At 44.5% G+C, this 18368-nt stretch overlaps 2 protein-coding genes across 2 annotated transcripts in view; both read right to left on the reverse strand.

Moving 5' to 3' along the window:
* Nucleotides 1–13720, reverse strand: part of LOC141511170 (uncharacterized) — a 29082-nt gene extending 15362 nt beyond the window's left edge. Inside the window, exons 1-5 of the mRNA XM_074220429.1 lie at nt 13614–13720; nt 4916–5045; nt 4204–4370; nt 3469–3595; nt 1922–2014 (exon numbers count right to left, since the gene is read on the reverse strand). Of these exons, the coding sequence (XP_074076530.1) occupies nt 1922–2014; nt 3469–3595; nt 4204–4236 (253 nt within the window). The 5' untranslated portion in view covers nt 4237–4370; nt 4916–5045; nt 13614–13720. The remainder of the gene's footprint in view (nt 1–1921; nt 2015–3468; nt 3596–4203; nt 4371–4915; nt 5046–13613) is intronic.
* Nucleotides 13721–18017: 4297 nt separating this feature from the next.
* On the reverse strand, nt 18018–18368 carry LOC141510049 (small ribosomal subunit protein eS12-like). Its single transcript, XM_074220026.1, has one exon. The coding sequence runs from the start codon at nt 18366–18368 to the stop codon at nt 18018–18020; it is 351 nt and encodes a 116-aa protein (XP_074076127.1).

Raw genomic sequence — 18368 nt, forward strand, 5'->3', positions numbered from 1 at the left:
CCTCACATTTTAAAAACAACTGTACACTTGCCAAGAGCTCTCTTATCTACTCTTTATCCCCCCAAAATCAGATGTCTTCCTCCCCCCATTGCCCTGGTCCCCCTTGAATAGGTAGTCACTATAGTTGCCAAAGCAAACCCCATTATGTGCATAAAAAAGCCCAGGCTATCTCATCTCCCAGCCAACATAGTCCCTCTGTACCAATCCAATCTTTTCACAAATATTCAATTTCTCCTTTGCTACTGTCATAAATAAAATGATATGCCCCCAATTCTGAAAAAAGCCTCACATGATGCATTCATCCCCATTAGATATTGGTCTATAGCTTTCCTTCCTTTCTGCTAAGTACTTAGAGAAGGTCATTTACAATCGGTGATTCCAACTCCTTTTGTCTTCCTCTCTTTCAAAAGGTATACATTCTAGCTTCAACTTCATTGTCCAACTGAATTTGCTTTCTGAAAAGTTACCAATATTCTCCTCATTGCTTTTCTCAATCCTCATCCTTCTTGGCCTCTCTGCAGCCTATGACACAGTCAATCTTCTCCTTTCCCTCTCTAGGTTTTGGTGACAATACTTTCTCCTGGTTCTTCTCCTCCAAGGTCCAAAACAAAATTCATTACCTTTCCCCCAACCCTCCTGTCTTCTTATTTTCTTATTGTTACCCAGGGTACCACCCTCCAATCATCCAGGCTCATAATCTAGGTGTCACCCACATTTCATAATCTTTCACACATTCACATCCACCCATATTGAACACTGTGGAAAGTCCTATTGATTCTTCTTTTTTAACATCTCTCCCATATATCCCCTGGCATCCTGTCACTTTCTTGGAAGGCCCCAGTCATTTCACACATGGAGTCTTTCAAGAGCCTTTATTTTTTGTTTTTGTTTTTTTTAGATTTTTGCAAGGCAAATGGGGTTACGTGGCTTGCCCAAGGCCATACAGCTAGGTAATTATTAAGTGTCTGAGACTGGATTTGAACCCAGGTACTCCTGACTCCAAGGCCAGTGCTTTATCCACTACGCCACCTAGCCGCCCCTCAAGAGCCTTTAGATTGACTATCCTGCCTCAAGTCTCTTTCTAGTCCACTCAGTCTTCCACCCAGTTGTCAAATTCATCTTTCCTGAAATGCACTCCTGATTGTGTCCCTGCCTACTCCATAAATTCCCTTGGCTCCCTATCAAATCTAGGATCAGATATGGAATTCTATGCTTGGCTATTAAAGTCTTTCATCATCTACCCCTCTCGTTATCACATATCCAATAATCAGGGGTACAGGCCTTTTCTTTGATTGTTGACTAGGACACTTTACCTCCAGAATTCATATTTTCTCTGGCTGTCCCTCATGTTCACCCTGGCTTCCCTTAAGTCTTACCTCAAAACCCTCATTCTACAGTCTCCTCCAGTTCTCCTTAGCCTTAGTGCCTCCCTCTATTGATTAGCTCCAACTGATCCTGGATACAGTGGGTTTGTACAAAGATACTTGTTGTCTTCCCCACTAGACTGTGTAGTCCTTGAGAACAGGGCTAACTCTGCCTTTCTTTGTATCCCTTGTGCTCAGCACAGGGTCTGGAATGCAGTAGGTGCTTAATAAATCTTTACCAACTTAAGGAAAGTCTGCTGAACAACCTCAGCCCCTCTTAGATGCTTTCAAAACATGACCCAAAGTTTTGAACAATGGCTTCTTAAAGGATCATAGTTTTACCACTGGGAGGGGAATGAAAGGTCAAGGAATCTGACCCATTCAATATTACAGAAGAGGATACTGGGGTTCAGTGGTTCAGTTAATATGCCCAGGATCTCATTGCAGAAATGTGTCTAAAAACTAATCCCAAGTCATGTTTGTCTGTCCCCAGGTTTAGCACACATTGAAGCCATTTGTGATAACAGCCCTCAAACACCTGCTTTCATTTCTCTCACCTGGACAGGTCCTTGGGCCTTTCCGCACTAGCTTCCCTGGTGCTTCCCTTTGCCTCAAAGGAGAGATCAAATCTTCTCTAGGAACTAGAAGATCTGGAAAGACAGAATAAGGAAGGGAAGAAGAGAGAAACGCAACATTTAGTTCTTTTCTAGACAAAGGGGACATTCAAGGAAAGACCAAAGAATGGTTCCCATGGGAGTGCTGAGATCTTTAGGGGGGGACAGAGATCACATGGTCCATTTGGAATCAGAAAATTCCACTTTTATTCACATCTTTCATGGAAGGATGCGCACAATTCATGGCTTTCTGTATCCAGGCATTAGAGGGAGCTCTTACTGCAATGGTAAGAGTTTGAATCTGGCATCAGAGAGAAGAATCCAAACCAGTCTCAGACACATGGTGGTTGAGTACCCCTGGGACATTTGCTTGCTCAGGTCCATCAACTATGAAATGGAACAATAACAGAACCAAGGATGTGGTGCACAGGAGTGTGGTGAGCATCAAATGAAAATAATTATAAAGCACTCTGTCCATTTTGGAACATTTAGAAGAGGTCTATGTAAATGCTTTCTGCTTTCTCCCCTTTCTCCATTCTCCATTCCCCTCCCCTCCCCTCCCCTTCCCTTCCCTTTCCTTTTCCCATCATCTGCACTGGAATTTGAGGGAACAAGGGAGAAGAATAAGGATAATTTTGCTATGTCTGGCAGGATTAAGAGCAAGGAGCCTGTTAACCAGAAGAAGGTTCCTCCCAAAGAGGAAAGGGTAGCCTTGGCAGGTAGAGGGTTCCCTTCACTTCCCACTTCAAGGGAAAGCTGCATAACCTTCCTCATCAGAGTTTAGACTAGATAATCCCAGAGATTAGCTCTAAAACTAAGAACCTCAAACACTGGTTTGAGTTTAGTTCTGAAGCTATCTGCAATAGGAAAGAGACAATTTTGGAAACAACAGTGGAAAGTCCCAGCTGCCATGTAAGATGCCAGGGTCCCATGCCAAGACCCTGCATCTCTTTTTACTATTAGGAGACACCATATTTTTGGAGCTAAAGCCCAGCAAGCAAACTGTGACCTGAGTTTGTCATAACAACAATCCTTTGTGCTCACCCTGTGGATGAACTCTGCTGCAGCTAAATCACAGAACTGATGGTCCCTCAACTTGGGCAAGCCCCAGGAGATCAAACATGAAGTCTGGTTATGAATGGGCTTGGTGTCCCCAGGCACCCTTGCCTCTTCACTGTGGGCACACCACACTGCTTGATTCTTTGTCTAGCCACAACTAAATACCTCTATATATCAAGGTTTAGCCTCGTAGAGGAGACCCTGGTGTACATGTCTGGTTTCCCTCTTCTAGCAGATAAAGGTGTTTTGCCTAGAATCTGTGACTCTGATCATTAATTTTCAAAGTTTGACAAAGACCTTTCCCAGGAAAACCAGGCAGCAGGAAGACCCTGTAGAGAGATCATCACTTTTCTTTCCAATTATTGACAAATGCTCAAACTCTACACACTAGAGAGGAAATGAAGACATTTAGTTACTAGAGAGGTCCTTACCCAGGGAGAGAAGGTTCTGGACATTCTCCAGGATGACCTCCTTGTACAGATCTTTCTGAGAAGGATCCAAGAGGCACCACTCCTCCTCGGTGAAGTCCACAACCACATCCTTGAATGTCACCAATTCCTAAACCATCAAAAATGTTACTTGATTTTGACTTGAAACCTCAGAATTCATCTAGTTTAACCCTTATCAAGTTAGAGGAGGAAACTGAAGCACAGAAGGGATTTGCCTAAAACCCCTATCACTTGTAAAGAACCATAGTCATTTAGGAATAGTCAAAGAAATGAGAAAAGCATTTTATATTTGAAGTTTGAATCATGTTGAAATAATCAAAACTGGAGAAATATTTTAAAATGAAATGCTTCTCCCTATGGAATTGGAGAGAAAGTATATGCTACATCAGTGAGTTCCGAGAATCTTAAATGAGAAGGAGAGAGGTTAATATGAAATTCTCCATCATCATTAGAATCATAAGTGAAATGTTAAGAAAATTCTGTGACTGGGTTTGTGAGAAGCTGGAAAGTTCTATGTATTCTGGGGAGGGGGGTGGAGAGAAATTGTTGAAGAAAGAACAGAGAAAAAAATTATCTAGTTGATTTCCTAAAAGGTTGAAATAGTCTTATCTACATGAAAGTGTGAAGAGGATTTAAAAAAATTATATTCACACTCTGGACTGTACTGAGTGGTTTACTGGCTGATGCTGGTTAAGTCTGGGGATGGACTGCACTCACCTGGGGTGGGGGTCTCTGGGTCCCAGAGGCCATTCCCTCTGGCTCCAGGCTCCCTGTGTGGGCCAGGTCTTGGTCCTCTGCAGGCTGGAACGGGAAGGAAGAAGGACTACTGAGGGATAGAAATCTTTCCCTTCTCTTCCTAGGCAGGAGCTGCTCCACAAGGATTTCTAGAAGGTGAGGTATCACAGGAGTTACAAAGCCCCTGGCCCTACCCTCAGGGAACAGATTCCAACCAAAAGAGGAGGGCAGCAGGTAGAGAGAATCAGGCTAGGAAAAGAAGGTTTGAAAATGAAGAATACTTTCCACCCTCTTATTCCTTCCTGTTGGTTACCCCTCCTTTACCCTAACATTCTAAAGAGACCCAAAAGGCAGAAGGGACTTGGGATCTCAGATAGGATGAGGCCATCATGATCCCTGAATCAGAACCTCCATTTGATTCTCTGGCTGAGATATGTGTATCATGCAACTGTGACCCAATAGTAAAGTTGAGGGTGACCTTCCAGGATTTGGGGATGTCATGAAAAGCCTTGACAAGTAGCAGGATTAGGGAGCAGTCCTGGCAACCAAGCCTGGATGGGAAGCTGGCTCCTGGCAAGACTGGAGGTCACTCAACAAGAGGTCAGAAGGGAAAGATGAGGCCCAGTGAGCCAGCAGGAATCTGGGGCAAGGGAGTGTGGGGGTGAGGCGGGGAGGGGTCCTGTCTCAGACTTACCAGGAACTTGGATGTTCAATCCAAAAGGCAGAGCTATTGGGTCTGAGGAAAGGCAAAGAGATCTCTGCTCCAAAGGGGAAAAAAGTAGAGGGATCTCAGCTCCAAGGGCTCCCAGGTGCCTCCTTCAAGTCTGGACCAAAATCCCATCAGAAAACAAACAATTGCTATTTACATTCACTCTGAGTTGTTGCCAGATATTTTTTTTTTTTTTGTTTTAACTAGGCAAAAGAGGCCATTCTTTGCCTCATTTATCACTGAAAGAGCATTGCCTCAATCATACTGATCTGGGAAAGACCTAGCTTTAAAAGGCCAAGGTCTCCCACTGCATCTGGGACAATCTCCCGTCTTCCCGATTTATTTCTGGTCACTGGACCAGGATGGTGCTGGAGGAGAAATTGAGGTTGGTGACTTAGCACCGCCACCCCTCACTCAAATCCAATTCACGTACATGACATGTCATGGCATCACCTTCCTGATGTGATGGTCTTCTTTAAGAACAAAATCCCAACATCTGGACCTCTCGGTCCACTTTCTCTGTTTGATTTTCTGCAATTTACCTTATTATGTATTCTGTATGTAGGACACAAGGCCCAACCTATATAAGGACTATTTCAACTGATCCTAGCAATAACTCTGTCATATAAACCTACCACAATTTTGCAGTGGAGAAAACTGAGACCAACTCTCTAGAAAGTAGCCTGAGGTCACATTTGAACTCGGGCTTTCCTGATTGCAGGCCCAGAACTCTAGTCACTGCATTTCCTGGCTTCTGATTATGTATGCATATATATATATATATATATATATATATATATATATATATATATTTTTTTTTTTTTTTTTTTTTTTTTACTTGCAAATTGTCTCTCTTGGAATCCCAAGGGCCAATGAGTTGCTTGATCCACACCAGATAATTAAAGAAAGTTTATTGACTTCTTGACTGATTGGAAAGTGAGCTCCCTAAGGGCTCTGTGTAAATTTTTAAATGTTGTTACCACATTGTCTAATAGATTAATTCAGCATTTCAAACAATTTAGCTTGAAGAGTTAGTTTATTAAGGGAACAATTGGATCAGCTTCTAGGAATTTTATTTTTCAAATTGACAGTATTTCTTATACAATGGTTTCCCAAAAATCAGAATAAAAGAAAAACTAGATACAGAATAAGAAGTATTACAAATTTAAAACAAATCTTAGTACTTTGGCAATATTTTGCCAATCAAATAGCATCAATTCAATTGAAAGCATTTCTGAATTATCTTACACAGAAAAATCACTTTTTCCTTTTGTCAATTTTATATTCCAGACAGATTGCTTTCAGATATCAATCCAGAGTCATTTTGATCTTAATAATGCTTTTGTTTCTTTATAAGTATATTTTGCATAAAGATATGTTCCACCTATAGAGGGTCAAATATCCCAATTATCCTAAGAGGAATACATGTGATTTTAAACGAAACCATGTTATAATTTAGATTGGGACAAACTGGATTTACAGTTCAAATAGTATCCTACAGAATCTCAATTTCCTCAAGGGTCATTTGCTGGCAGAAGCTCATATTATAGGGCCCACTACTTTGGTTCAGTCTGCTGCCAAAGTTGTATTGTGGCAGTCTTTCTATGCAGATGGAAAAAATCTGAGTCCCAGAGCAGAATGAAAGAGGGAGAGTGGGAGGTGATGGGCAGGTGAGAGAGAAGGAGCTCTAAGGGATGACCAGTCTGGTGGGTGATGGCTCCTGTGGAATTTGAGCTCTGGGGTGGAAGTGGGTGGATTAGGAGAAGGGCAAGGCAGAAGAGGGGTCATTCCCACAGCCAGGGCATTGCAGCTGATGGAGACCACCAATGGGGGTAGAGAAGAAGACTTCTGGTCCTGAGTGTGAATGATGGAAAAGCATGATCCTGGGGCCTCAGATCACAGGTAGAAAAGGTCTCTTGGACAGTCCCAGAAATGGCTCCACACACTAAGGTTCCTGTAACTTCTTCCATTTCCCACATGTCCTACCTTTCTCTTTGTTTTTTCAGCTTTTTGTAAGGTAGTGGGGTTAAGGGTAATGCCCAAGGTCATGCAGCTAAGCTGGTGCTCTACCCACTGTGTTACCTAGCTGCCTTTGGCCTACCTTGCCAAGCAAGCTTTGCCTTGAAATTCTAGCCGTCCTTTTAGATGCAAAAACTATCTCCTAGAAATCCTATGCCTGCAGGTTTCAGGTAGGTCTGAGTCAGGAAATCAGAGAGGTTAGACAGTCTTCCTCCCTGTACTCTTAGCTTTCTAAGAACAAGAAGTGGCTTTTGATGCCCCCCTTCAGCATGCTTCCTGTTTTTTGTTGCTGTTGTCCTTTGTTCTCTCTCTCTCTCTTTGTTTTTTAAAAGATTTTTGCAAGGCAATGGGGTTAAGTGGCTTACCTAAGGCCACACTGCCAGGTAATTATTAAGTGTCTGAGGTCAAATTTGAACTCAGGTTCTCCTGACTCCAAGGGCCGGTGCTCTAAGCACTGCACCACCTAGTGGCCCTTGTTCTTTGTTTTCAAAGAAGAGCAAGCTATGGGGCAGCTAGATGGTACAGTGGATAGAACACTGGCCTTGGAATCAGGAGGACCTGAATTCAAATCCGACCTCAGGTACTTAATATTTACTTAGTTGTGTGACCTTGGGCAAGTCATTTAACCCCACTGCCTTGCAAAAATAAAAAAAAGACAAAAGAGGACCATGCTATCAGGAAGGTGATGCCATGGCATGCAAGTGAATTGGACTTGCAATTCTATGTTGTTATCTATATATCTCGATATCTATACAATTAACTATAACTGTGTGTGTGTGTGTGTGTGTGTGTGTGTGTGTGTGTGTGTGTGTTTATATCTTGAGGGAGAGCTGTGCAAAGTCACCAGCCTCACTTTCTCTTCTGGAGCTATCTGGGTCCAGTGGTAAGATACAGATCAGGACAATCGGAGATGGCCCAAAATGCAGTGGGAGATTAGACTTTTTAAGCTAAAATCTCCCACAGGTCTCTGTTTGACAGAATGGGGTTTAGATCTCTTCTTTTTTAAAATGAAAATTTATAAAGTACCTCCTCGTTTCTAGCCTGGTTCTAGGGAAGACACAAATACCCAGGGAATACAAAATAAAATTAGATAACTCCTGTGCTCCTGGAGCTTCTCTTCTAGAAGAGAAAGTTAGATTTACATTTGAAACTGAGGTAAACTTAGGTATATAACTCTAATCAAAATCATTTTACTAATAATGAATAGTGTAGTTGTTAACAATGCAAGTCAGACCAGCAACCTCAGTAGAGCCAGAAACCCCAATTAGGGGAATACCCTCTTTATGGACAAATAAGATAGAAAGGGTCTTGGTAATCCTGGAACATTACAATTGGTTTGCATTTAGGTGAAACTAATCATAACCCTTTCTGACAGTTAAGGAATATTCATTGTTTTAATACTGTCTCTTATATTATGGGACCCATCTATAGTCTGAAGCTATTTATAACAGACCCCTAGCACCTAGGAGGGAGATAAGACCCTATTTAATTGTTCCAGGATGGGCAAGGATAGACCATATATCTTTTGGAAATAGAGCAGATTAGGTTGTAGGTCTTCAAAAATAGCAAACTAAAGTTTTGGTATAGTCCCAGGAGCTAACAGTATGATGGATAATAATTTTCTTCTTTAATTGTGATTTTAAACTAATTCAGAAGGAAGGCTAAATTCCCATGCTCAACTAAAGGATGTAAAATGGTTATTAAGATGCAGATTCAATTATAAAAAAGCAATACAGCATAAAATCTGGTATCAATATGGTAGGAACTTAAGGGAATCTTGAGATTTAGGGCTATATGTCTTTCTTAAGGGCCAAGACTTAAACCTATGGCACTCTGGCTTTCCTTGGTTGGCCAATAATAGGTCCCTGGCCATGCCCCACTTAATCATTGTTCGGGCCCTATTTGGCTCAAAGTGATTGTAAATAGCAATTGGTTCTGTTTTGACCAGAAATCCTGAGGGTCTTCCTTGCAAATTAATTTTTTTTTTTTGAGGAGGTAAAAGAGGCCATTCTTTACCTCATTTTTTACTTAGTCTTAATCTGAATGGGGGTTGCCTCAGTTGAACTGAAACCTATTAAAAGCCTTAACTTAAAAAAAGTCAAAGTCTGTGTCCAGGGCCATCTCCAGGCTTCCTGACCTATATCTTTGCCACTGGTCCTTGATGGCTCTGGAGGAGAAAGTGAACTTGATGACTTTGCCCCGCTCTCCTTCACTTAAATCCAATTCACTAGCATGTTATGGCATCATTTCCCTTATATAATGGTCCTCTTTGAGGACAAAGGACATTCAATAGCAAACACAGCTACTATATCAATCCAAAGAAAACAGTATCTATTTGATTAACCAGGTAGGTAACCAACATTTGCTAAGCCCTTTGTGCTTAGTAGATGCAATATCGGGACAGTAAGTCCTCGAGTTTTCTTAATAGTGATTGGGGGAGGGGCAGCTAGGTGGCATAGTGGATAAAGCACGGGCCCTGAAGTCAGGAGTACCTGGGTTCAAATCCGGTCTCAGACACTTAATAATTACCTAGCTGTGTGGCCTTGGGCAAGCCATGTAACTCCATTTGCCTTACAAAAAAAAAAGCAATTGGGGGAGGAAAGCACATTCAGTACACTGAGATAAGAACAGCTAAATTAGCATCAAATGTAATAGTTATATTTTCTCAAAAATTCACTTTTGAGAACCATCATCTACTACTTTAGGAAAACTCCAGGGGTACCTAGTAGGGAATGTGAATGCAAAAGAGGTGATTGTGCTTCCCAGAATTAAAATAGGCAAGAGATCCTGAGGCAGTGGCATGAAGATGATCAGAGAGCAGCAGTTGGGGATAAGGGGGTGGGCTGGTTGAGGAGCCCTTTCTTCAGTCTGTGAGAGCTGATGATGCTGTTTGCCTTTCACTCTCAAAGAAGACTGAATCAGGGAGGCGATGCCATGATGAGCACATGAATTGGATTGGAGGGAGGAAGTGCGTGCAGAGCCACCTGCCTCTTTTTCTCCTCCAGAGTCATCAGGACCCAGTGGCCAGAAATGAATCAGGATGACTGGAGATGACCTTGAATCCGAGGTTACGTGACCTGCCCAAGGTCACACAGCTAAGTGAATGTCAAGTGTCTGAGGTCGGATTTGAACTCAGGTCCTCCTGACTCCAAGGCCAGTGCTCTATCCACTGTGCTAGCTAGATGCCCCCTCTGAGTATGAGCTAGAAAGCTGAGTAAAGCAAGATAAGTCTCACCTTTCTTAGTAAACCAATTATGATGTTCCAGGACCATCAAGATCCCTTCTATCTTGTTACTAAAGATGGCTTTTTCCTCATTGTTTTTGGCATTATGGAGGTGCCAGTCTGACTTGCAATTGTATGCTGTTATGTATATATCTATAGCTATACAACGAACTAACTCTATTACATAACTAATATCTATATACACACAAAGTGATTTTTCTTAGCATTACTATCTAAGTTTACTTGAGTTTCAAATGTGAATCTAAAATTCTCCTTTGAAAGTTAAGGTCCAGGAGTTTAGGGAATCTTTAATTTTATTTTATATTCGCTGGGTATTTGAAGCTTCCTCAGCACTGGGTTGGTAACAAGGTACTTCATAGATGGCCATGTAAAAAACAGAAGAGAGGCAAACTCCATTTCCTGCTCCCTACTCCCTGATTCTTCCTTCTCCTATCCCTACCCCAAAGTTTCAACCCGACGCCCTCCCCCAGCTCTTCCACTATGCCTCCTAGTCTACCAGTTTTATAGGCAACAAGCTTCCCTTCATCCTAATGCCATTCCTTTTCAACTCCACTGAAATTTTACGCTGTCTCTGGTGCTGAATACACCCTCACTCCTCCTCCTTGGCTCACTGGTTAAGGCAGGGGAGTTGGACTGGTCCTTGTTTCCCATGGATGCTTCCAGATTCTCCCCCTTCCTCCATTACTCAATAATAACATGAATACTAACATGAATTTTTAGTACAAGGGCAACAAATGGCAAATCTTTGGCCTGAATAGAACAGAAGAACAATTGGGCACAATGACTCCAGGAGAAGTGAAAGGGCAAACTTATTTCTCAGTTTAGCATATGAAATTACAGAGGCTGACTAAGCGACATAGTGCATGTAAACCAAGTCAGTGCAGAGCAGTAGGAAGTTGGCCTGAGATCAGCAAAAGAAAAAAGATAAAATCACCAAAAATTAGGTGGCCCAGTGGATAGAGCACTGGACTTGGGAGCAGGAGGACTTGAGTTTGAATCCAGCCTCAGACATTTAATAATTGCCTAACTGTGTGACCCTGGGCAAGTCACTTAACCCCATTACCTTCAATAAATAAAAATTTTAAAAATACCTTAAAAAAATAAAAAATTCTGAAGAAGAGTGCAAAGTATGAGGAAGTCTAGTGCTCTGGACAGAGCGTGCTTACTCCAGGATTACATTCTAGTCTCAGCTGTTTCTCTCCCTCATCCTCACAAAATCTTCCTTTGAGCCATGCATCATCCCACCTCTCCTGCCTTTCATGACCAAATACTGTGAGAAAACTAGAAGTGATTCTACTTGCTCTTCCCTCCTCTCTCCTCAACTCCTTACAATCTGACTTCTGACCTCACCATTCTCTCCATTTATTATTATCTGCTTAGTACAATGGCCTCTTCTCAATCATCTTCCTTCTCGAACTTTCTGCAGGCTTTGATACTGGTGATGATTCTGTTTTCCTAGATAGTTTCTTCTCTTTAGTTTCTCTGGGACCATATTATCTGACAAGCACTTCTCAGTTCCCTTTGCTGGATCTAAATCCAGGATAATGCCACTATGAGGATCTTACAGAGTTCTGATGATATTTGGCCTTCATTGTCAAAGAAGACCATGCCATCAGGGAGGTGATGCCATGACATGCATGTGAATTAGATTTGAGTGGGGGGGGGCGGGGAGACTGTGCTAAGTGCCCAGCCTCACTTTCTCCTCCAGGTCCATCTGGGTCCAGTGGCCAGATAGGAATCAGGATGACTGGAAATCAGGTTGAAGTGACTCATTCAAATCCAGTTCGTGTCATGGGAGCATTTCCCAGATGTCATGGTTGAGAATCAAAGGCAGACATCATGATTTCAGAGGAGGGCCCAAGACGGAGCCTAGTGAAACTGAATGAACAGGCAGAGCAGACTGATTGAAGTGGACAGAGACGCAGGGGGAGATCCAAAAGCAGAGCCACAAACTAGTAGATGAGAATATGACAGAAGGTGAGGGACAGCATCAAAGACTACAGTCAAAAAAGATGAGGACCGGGCAGCTAGGGGAGTACCAGCCCTGGAGTTGGGAGGACCTGAGTTCAAATCCAGCCTCAGACACTTCATAATTGCCTAGTGGTGTGACCTTGGGTGAGTCACTTAACCCCATTGCCTTCAATAAATAAAAATTCATTTAAAAAAGGAAGTTATGGAGAATATTGCCATTAGCTCAAGGGGGAATGCAAATTTTGATGCAGCTATTGTGGGATGGTGGAAGAATAATTACTTGCCTTGTTTCACAATCAGTCCAGTGGAGATTGGGGAACCTAAATTTATAGGGTGACCCAATCATTAGACTTTTGTGACATTCTCCAGAGCAGCTACATGTGAACAGGAGAAAAGATGGTAGATGAGGGTAATCAAGGCTGCGAGCTAGAACAAGGGATTCCTATACACTTGAAATGATTGGCCAAGAGATGGAAGGACGGTCAGGTAGGCCACAGCAAGATCAAGGGTATGAAGAGCTCGCTGAGTTGCTTTGGTGACATGGAGGAGCAGGTCTTTGGAAGGGAGAGGGATGAGGCCCTGGACCACCAACATCCCTGTGGGCGCGAAGGTGCAGAGAGACTGTGGGCCGTGCACTGAAATAACGGAGGAAAGAAGGGAGAACATGGGGGGGGGGGGGGGGGCGGCAACAGGTGCCAGAAACGGGACTGAAAAGGAGAACTAAATGAAAGCCACAGGAGGAGAGGATTCTGGGAATGGGGGTGGAAGGGGAGTGGAGCTGGCGGATGGGAGGGGGCTTCTTCGGGGCCCAAGACTAGAGCTGGCGCCACCGGTTCACCCCCCCCCCCAGCTGCCTCTCCCACGGGTGTTCTGAACCTTCATTCTGGGGAAGGGTCGGTGCCAACGCCTGCCCCCCCCCCCCCCGCCCTCCCCGTCCAGCCCCCGGGGCCCAGCTCTCCCCCGTCTACGGCCTTTCCTTGTCTCCCCTTTTCCACGCCCCCCCATCAAGCCCCCCGCTCTCTGGAAGGCCCGTTGCGTGAGGGCGGGGCCTGAGTTCAAATCCTGCCCCATCGGGCCTGTTTGCCTCAGTTTCCTCATCTGTACGATGCTGGGGAGTCGATGGCCAGGAACCCCCCATGGGGTGGCAGAGCGCGGGCCGCGGCCGGAAGCGGGGAGACCTGCGCCCTGGCTGCGCGAACCCCGGGGTCAGTGCGGGCCCGCATACAGAGGGCGCCTAATGGCGGCCCCGGGGACCCCAGGACCCCCTGCTACATGCAGCGGGCGGCCCCGCCCCCACGGAAGCCCCGCCCCGTCGCCCCTCCCCGCCCCCCACAGCGGCGGCCCCGGCCCCACCCACGTCACGGACAATCGCGCACATCTGCGCCCGCGGCCCCCCGTGTCACCCGCCCGCTCCCCCGCTGCCCCCCCGGGGCGCCCCCGCGCACTGACCCGAGCAGGTTCCGTGGGTCCTTCCGGCCTGGGGGGGCGGCGGCGGCGGCGGCGGAGGAGGGGTTCCCCGCTCCTGGGGAGCCCGGGGTGCGCCTGCGCACTGCCGCCCCCGCACGCCGCTCCCCCGCCCGCACTCCCGGGGGGGGGGCGCAAGAACAAAGCGCCGCGAGAGCCCCGGGCCCGGGCAGTGGCGCCTGCGCACCCCTGCATGCCCAGCATGCCCTGCGGCGCCGCGGGGGGGCTGACGGGGGCGGGGACGTCGCGGCGCGGGCATGCTGGGAAGTGGAGTCCGTCCGCCGGCCCCGGCCCTTCCCCCCCGCATGCGGGCGCCCCCGTGTCCCCCCGCATGCGGGCGCCCCCGTGCCCCCCAGCATCCAGGCAGCCCCCCAGCATCCAGACGGCTCCCTCTGTGCCCTGCAGCATCCAGACGGCCCCCTGTGCCCCTCAGCATCCAGATGGCCCCCTGTGCCCCCCAGCATCCAGGCAGCCCACTGTGCCCCTTAAACCCCCCAACCGTTCATCTTGGTCTGGATGGAGCTTTCTCCAACTGCTGCTTCTGATTCCTAAATCTGTCTCCATGACCAGGATGGCAGAGGGCAGAGAACCCCATCTTCCCTGGAAAGAACCTCTGCACCTCTGTGGTCCAGGCAGCCTTGCCTCCAGTGGGCTAAGGCTTGACCACTTCAGAGCCCCGAATTGTGTCCATTTTGATTGTAGTCAGGTGTTCCTACTCTGTAAAGGGATCATCACCAGGTCTCAGTGACACATCAACACCTTGTTATCTCCTGGGACTCTATCAACCCTGCTGGGGAGGTGAGGGGGACTTCAGCTGTGGACCCCCCACAGAAGCAAATACAGAATGTGAGCAGGTTCAGGAATGAGAGTTCCAGTGATAACACTAACATTTGGGGAAATGAGGAAATGACAGCTGAGTCTCAACCTTCAGGTGAGACCTTGGGGTTGTAAGCAGATGGGATGAGGAAGGAAGGAAGGAATGCCTTTGGGCACATGCAACAGCCCGACACACAGTGGGGTGCCATGTCAGATGAGGAAGAATAGACTCATTTGACTAGAATGGAGAGTGTAGGAGGGGATGGGATGGGGAGCTAAGCTGGAAGTCTGGGCTATATTCCAACAGGAAAAAATTTCATTTAGAAAACCAAGAAAGAAGCTTGGACTTTAGGCAAGGGGAGGATGGGGGAGGGGGGAAGAAAATGTCTCTATGCAGGCGCACAGTAGTGAATGCAGTCTAAAGAGTGAGGAAGGAGAATGAGCATGGCTGTCCTGAGACCTTTCCTTAGTATGAAATAATAGAGCAATCTGAGCAGGACCCCAGAGGGAGAGTGATCTTGATCTTCCAGGCTATTGGAGATTGTGTATAAAGAAGCCTTGGGTGGTGCAGCTAAGTGGCACAGCCACTCCACCAGCCCTGGAGTCCAGAGCACCTGAGTTCAAATCCGACCTCAGACAATACCTAGCTGTGTGACCTTGGGCAAGTCACTTAACCTTGAAAAAATTGGGGGGGGTAAGTGTGGTGGAGAGAGAAATCTGTGGAATTAGGAGGAGAGTCTGGAGGGGGAGTAAAGGAGAGTGAAGAGCTGAGGATGACTTCTGGCTCAGAAAACTGCATGATTGGAAGTATGGAATTCATAAAGAAAACCAAACAGAACCTGATGCCACTGCTTTTCTCGAATTTCCTTTTTTTTTTTTTTTTTTTGTAAGGCAATGGGGTTAAGTGGCTTGCCCAAGACCACACAGCTAGGTAATTATTAAGTGTCTGAGGCCAGATTTGAACTCAGGTACTACTGACTCCAGGACTGGTGCTCTATCCACTGTGTCACCTAGGCACCCCCAGTCTTGTTACTTCTGATGCCTACAGTATCACAAATCACTTTGCTCCCATCTCTTAGATGGCTCCTTAGTGAACCGCTGTAGTGGTAAAACCTGGTGCTTCCCAACCTTCTAGTGATGAACCTCTCTGAACCTAGCTCAGAAGGTCCTCAGAATACAGGCAACCTCACAATGGCACACTTGGAGTCGGGGCCTCTGGCACCATGAATCCTGGCTTCCTTTACTTATTTTGCCTGCTCTAGAAAGCCAGGAGTTGTGTGAGGAATTAGGAAGACAGAAACAAAAACCAAAATGTTCATTCTGATGAACTTTGATGATGTTGTTTTGGATTTTAGCTCTAATAGTCCTGCCCCAGGAAGATCAGTGCAAATGAGGCTCTTGATGGGCACAGGATGAAAATCATGTCCAACTGACATGGCAGCCTTTCCTCTCTGGCTATGCCATGGATGGAATCTATCAGTGCTCTACCAGATGGAGTCATCAAACCATGAAGAACTAATGAGGTTTATTTGGGCAGTTAGAAGGAGCATATATGTAGACAAGGCATAGGAGGGAGTTGAATTTGAAGGAATAATATATTCAAAAGATAGAGATAATGGAGGAGAAAGGGAAAGGAGAGATAGAATGGGGAAAGTTATTTCATATAAAAGAGGCAGTAGAGTGGAAGAATGGGAAAGTGAGGGAGAGTGAGTGAAACTTACTCTCATTGGAATTGTCTCAGAGAGGGAATAACACAGACACACACTCAGTTGGGTATAGAAATCTCTCTTACCCTAGAGGAAAAGAGGAGAGAAAGGGAGGGGAGAAAGGGGATGGAAGAAGGGGAGGAGGAGGAGGAGGAGGTGATAGAAGATCAGGGAGAGGGTGGTTAGATGCAACCCTCTTTTGAGAAGAGAGAATAGAATAAATGGGAGTGGGGGGAACAGGATTGAGGGAAATACAACTAACGATAACAATGGTGGGCAAAAAAAGTTGAAACAATTTCTCTGATGGATTTATGATAAAGAATGTTATCCATCCCAAAGATAGATAGTGTCTAAATATAAATTGGAGCTTACTTTTTTTCACTTTATTTTTCTTGAGGTTTCTCTTTCTTTTCTTTGAAGAGATTTTACAATATAACTATTATAGTGATGCTTCACGGCTACATTTTTTTTTGCACTTAGTACTATGGATGGATTTATTTAAGATATGAGTGCAAACTTTAAAAATATAACAAAACTTTCCATTAGGAATCAACACACCACACCCAATAATGATTTTGCAATCATTCATTTTAACAGAAAATACAAATTGGCACATATCTGAAAATTAAACATTTCCCCTTAAACCAAGAAAACAACACAATCCTCTCTCTGTTACATATTCTATGGCGACAGTATCAGCAAAGTAATCCAACCCATCTCAGTGATCAAAGGAATGAACACTGACTTTGTGACCCATTTAATTATATTTAGTCTCTGGAAAAATATGCAATTATACTTTCACATATGACAAAAGTCATGACAATAAACAGTAGAAACTGAGACAAGATCAGATATTCCAAGTGTAGAAAGCAAATATCACAAAAGTTCAGTTTAGAATTATGTCTATGGAATTGGGTTTTTTAATTTTAAATTATAGCTTTTGTGAAATGGCTGCCATAAAAATCAATAGAGAGCAATTTAAACAAGCATAAAAGTATGTGGGATTAATCTCTAAGATCAAATCTCTAAAAAGCCACTATTCATATGGAAAAAGGTTTTTCTGTGAATGTAAACAAATATGTATTTAAATTTTTAAAAGTGGGAGTTAATCTCCTTGGTCCCTTAAAATGGTATTTGAATTTTCATAAAGAATTAGCAGCAATACCCTTTGGTCCAGCAATGCCACTACTGGGTCTATAGCCTGAAGAGATGATGAAAAAGAGTAAAAACATCACTTGTACAAAAATATTCATAGCAGCTCTGTTTGTGGCGGCAAAGAACTGGAAATCACATAAATGTCCTTCATTTGGGGAATGGCTTAGCAAACTGTGGTATATGTATGTCATGGAACATTATTATTCTATTAGAAACCAGGAGGAATGGGATTTCAGGGAAGCCTGGAGGGATTTGCATGAACTGATGCTGAGTGAGATGAGCAGAACCAGAAGAACATTGTACATCCTAACAGCAACATGGGGGTGATGATCAACCTTGATAGACTTGCTCATTCCATCAGTGCAACAATCAGGGACAATACCATCTATATCCAGATAAAGAGCCCTGGAGTTTGAACAAAGACCAAGGACTATTCCCTTTAATTTAGAAAAACAAAACCTGATATCTTATTGTCTGATCTTATCTTTTATACCTTATGCTTCTTCCTTAACTGATTTCAATTTGGATCAATATATACAATGGAAACAATGTAAAGACTGGCAAATTGTCTTCTGGGGGGGGGAAGTAAGATTAGGGAAAAAAGTTGTAAAACTCAAAATAAATAAAATCTTTAAAATAAAAAAAAATTAGCAGCACCTAAGTGTTAATTTACTCATTTTTTTCCCCAATTGAGACCAAGGCTTTTATTTACTTATTTCTTGCACTTAAAATATTCTTTGATGACATCTTTGGCCTGAGATTCCTTGCCATAGTCCTTAACAACAACACAACTGCATCCAACCACTTTTCTGGGCTTTCCCTCTCTGTCAATTTTACAGAGGCCTACCCATTCACCCAGCTTCTTGTTGTCATCAACCTTGATTAAATTGATTTGGTGTTCAGCACACAGGGTCTCAACCAACTTTACATACATAGGTTCATCACAGTTGGGAGCAAGAACACAAAGATGGGCTTGGCGTTTGTCCAAGGCTTCGGCAGCTTCACGAATTCCACGAGTGAGGCCGTCCATTACACCTCCAGCAGCAATGCCTTCCTCGGCCAT

The sequence above is a fragment of the Macrotis lagotis genome, chromosome 1 (genome assembly GCF_037893015.1).
Source record: "Macrotis lagotis isolate mMagLag1 chromosome 1, bilby.v1.9.chrom.fasta, whole genome shotgun sequence".
NCBI lineage: Eukaryota > Metazoa > Chordata > Mammalia > Peramelemorphia > Peramelidae > Macrotis > Macrotis lagotis.

Coding starts and splice junctions, on each gene's coding strand:
- LOC141510049 (XM_074220026.1), bottom strand. CDS start 18,368: ATGGCCGAGGAAGGCATTGCTGCTGGAGGTGTAATGGACGGCCTCACT.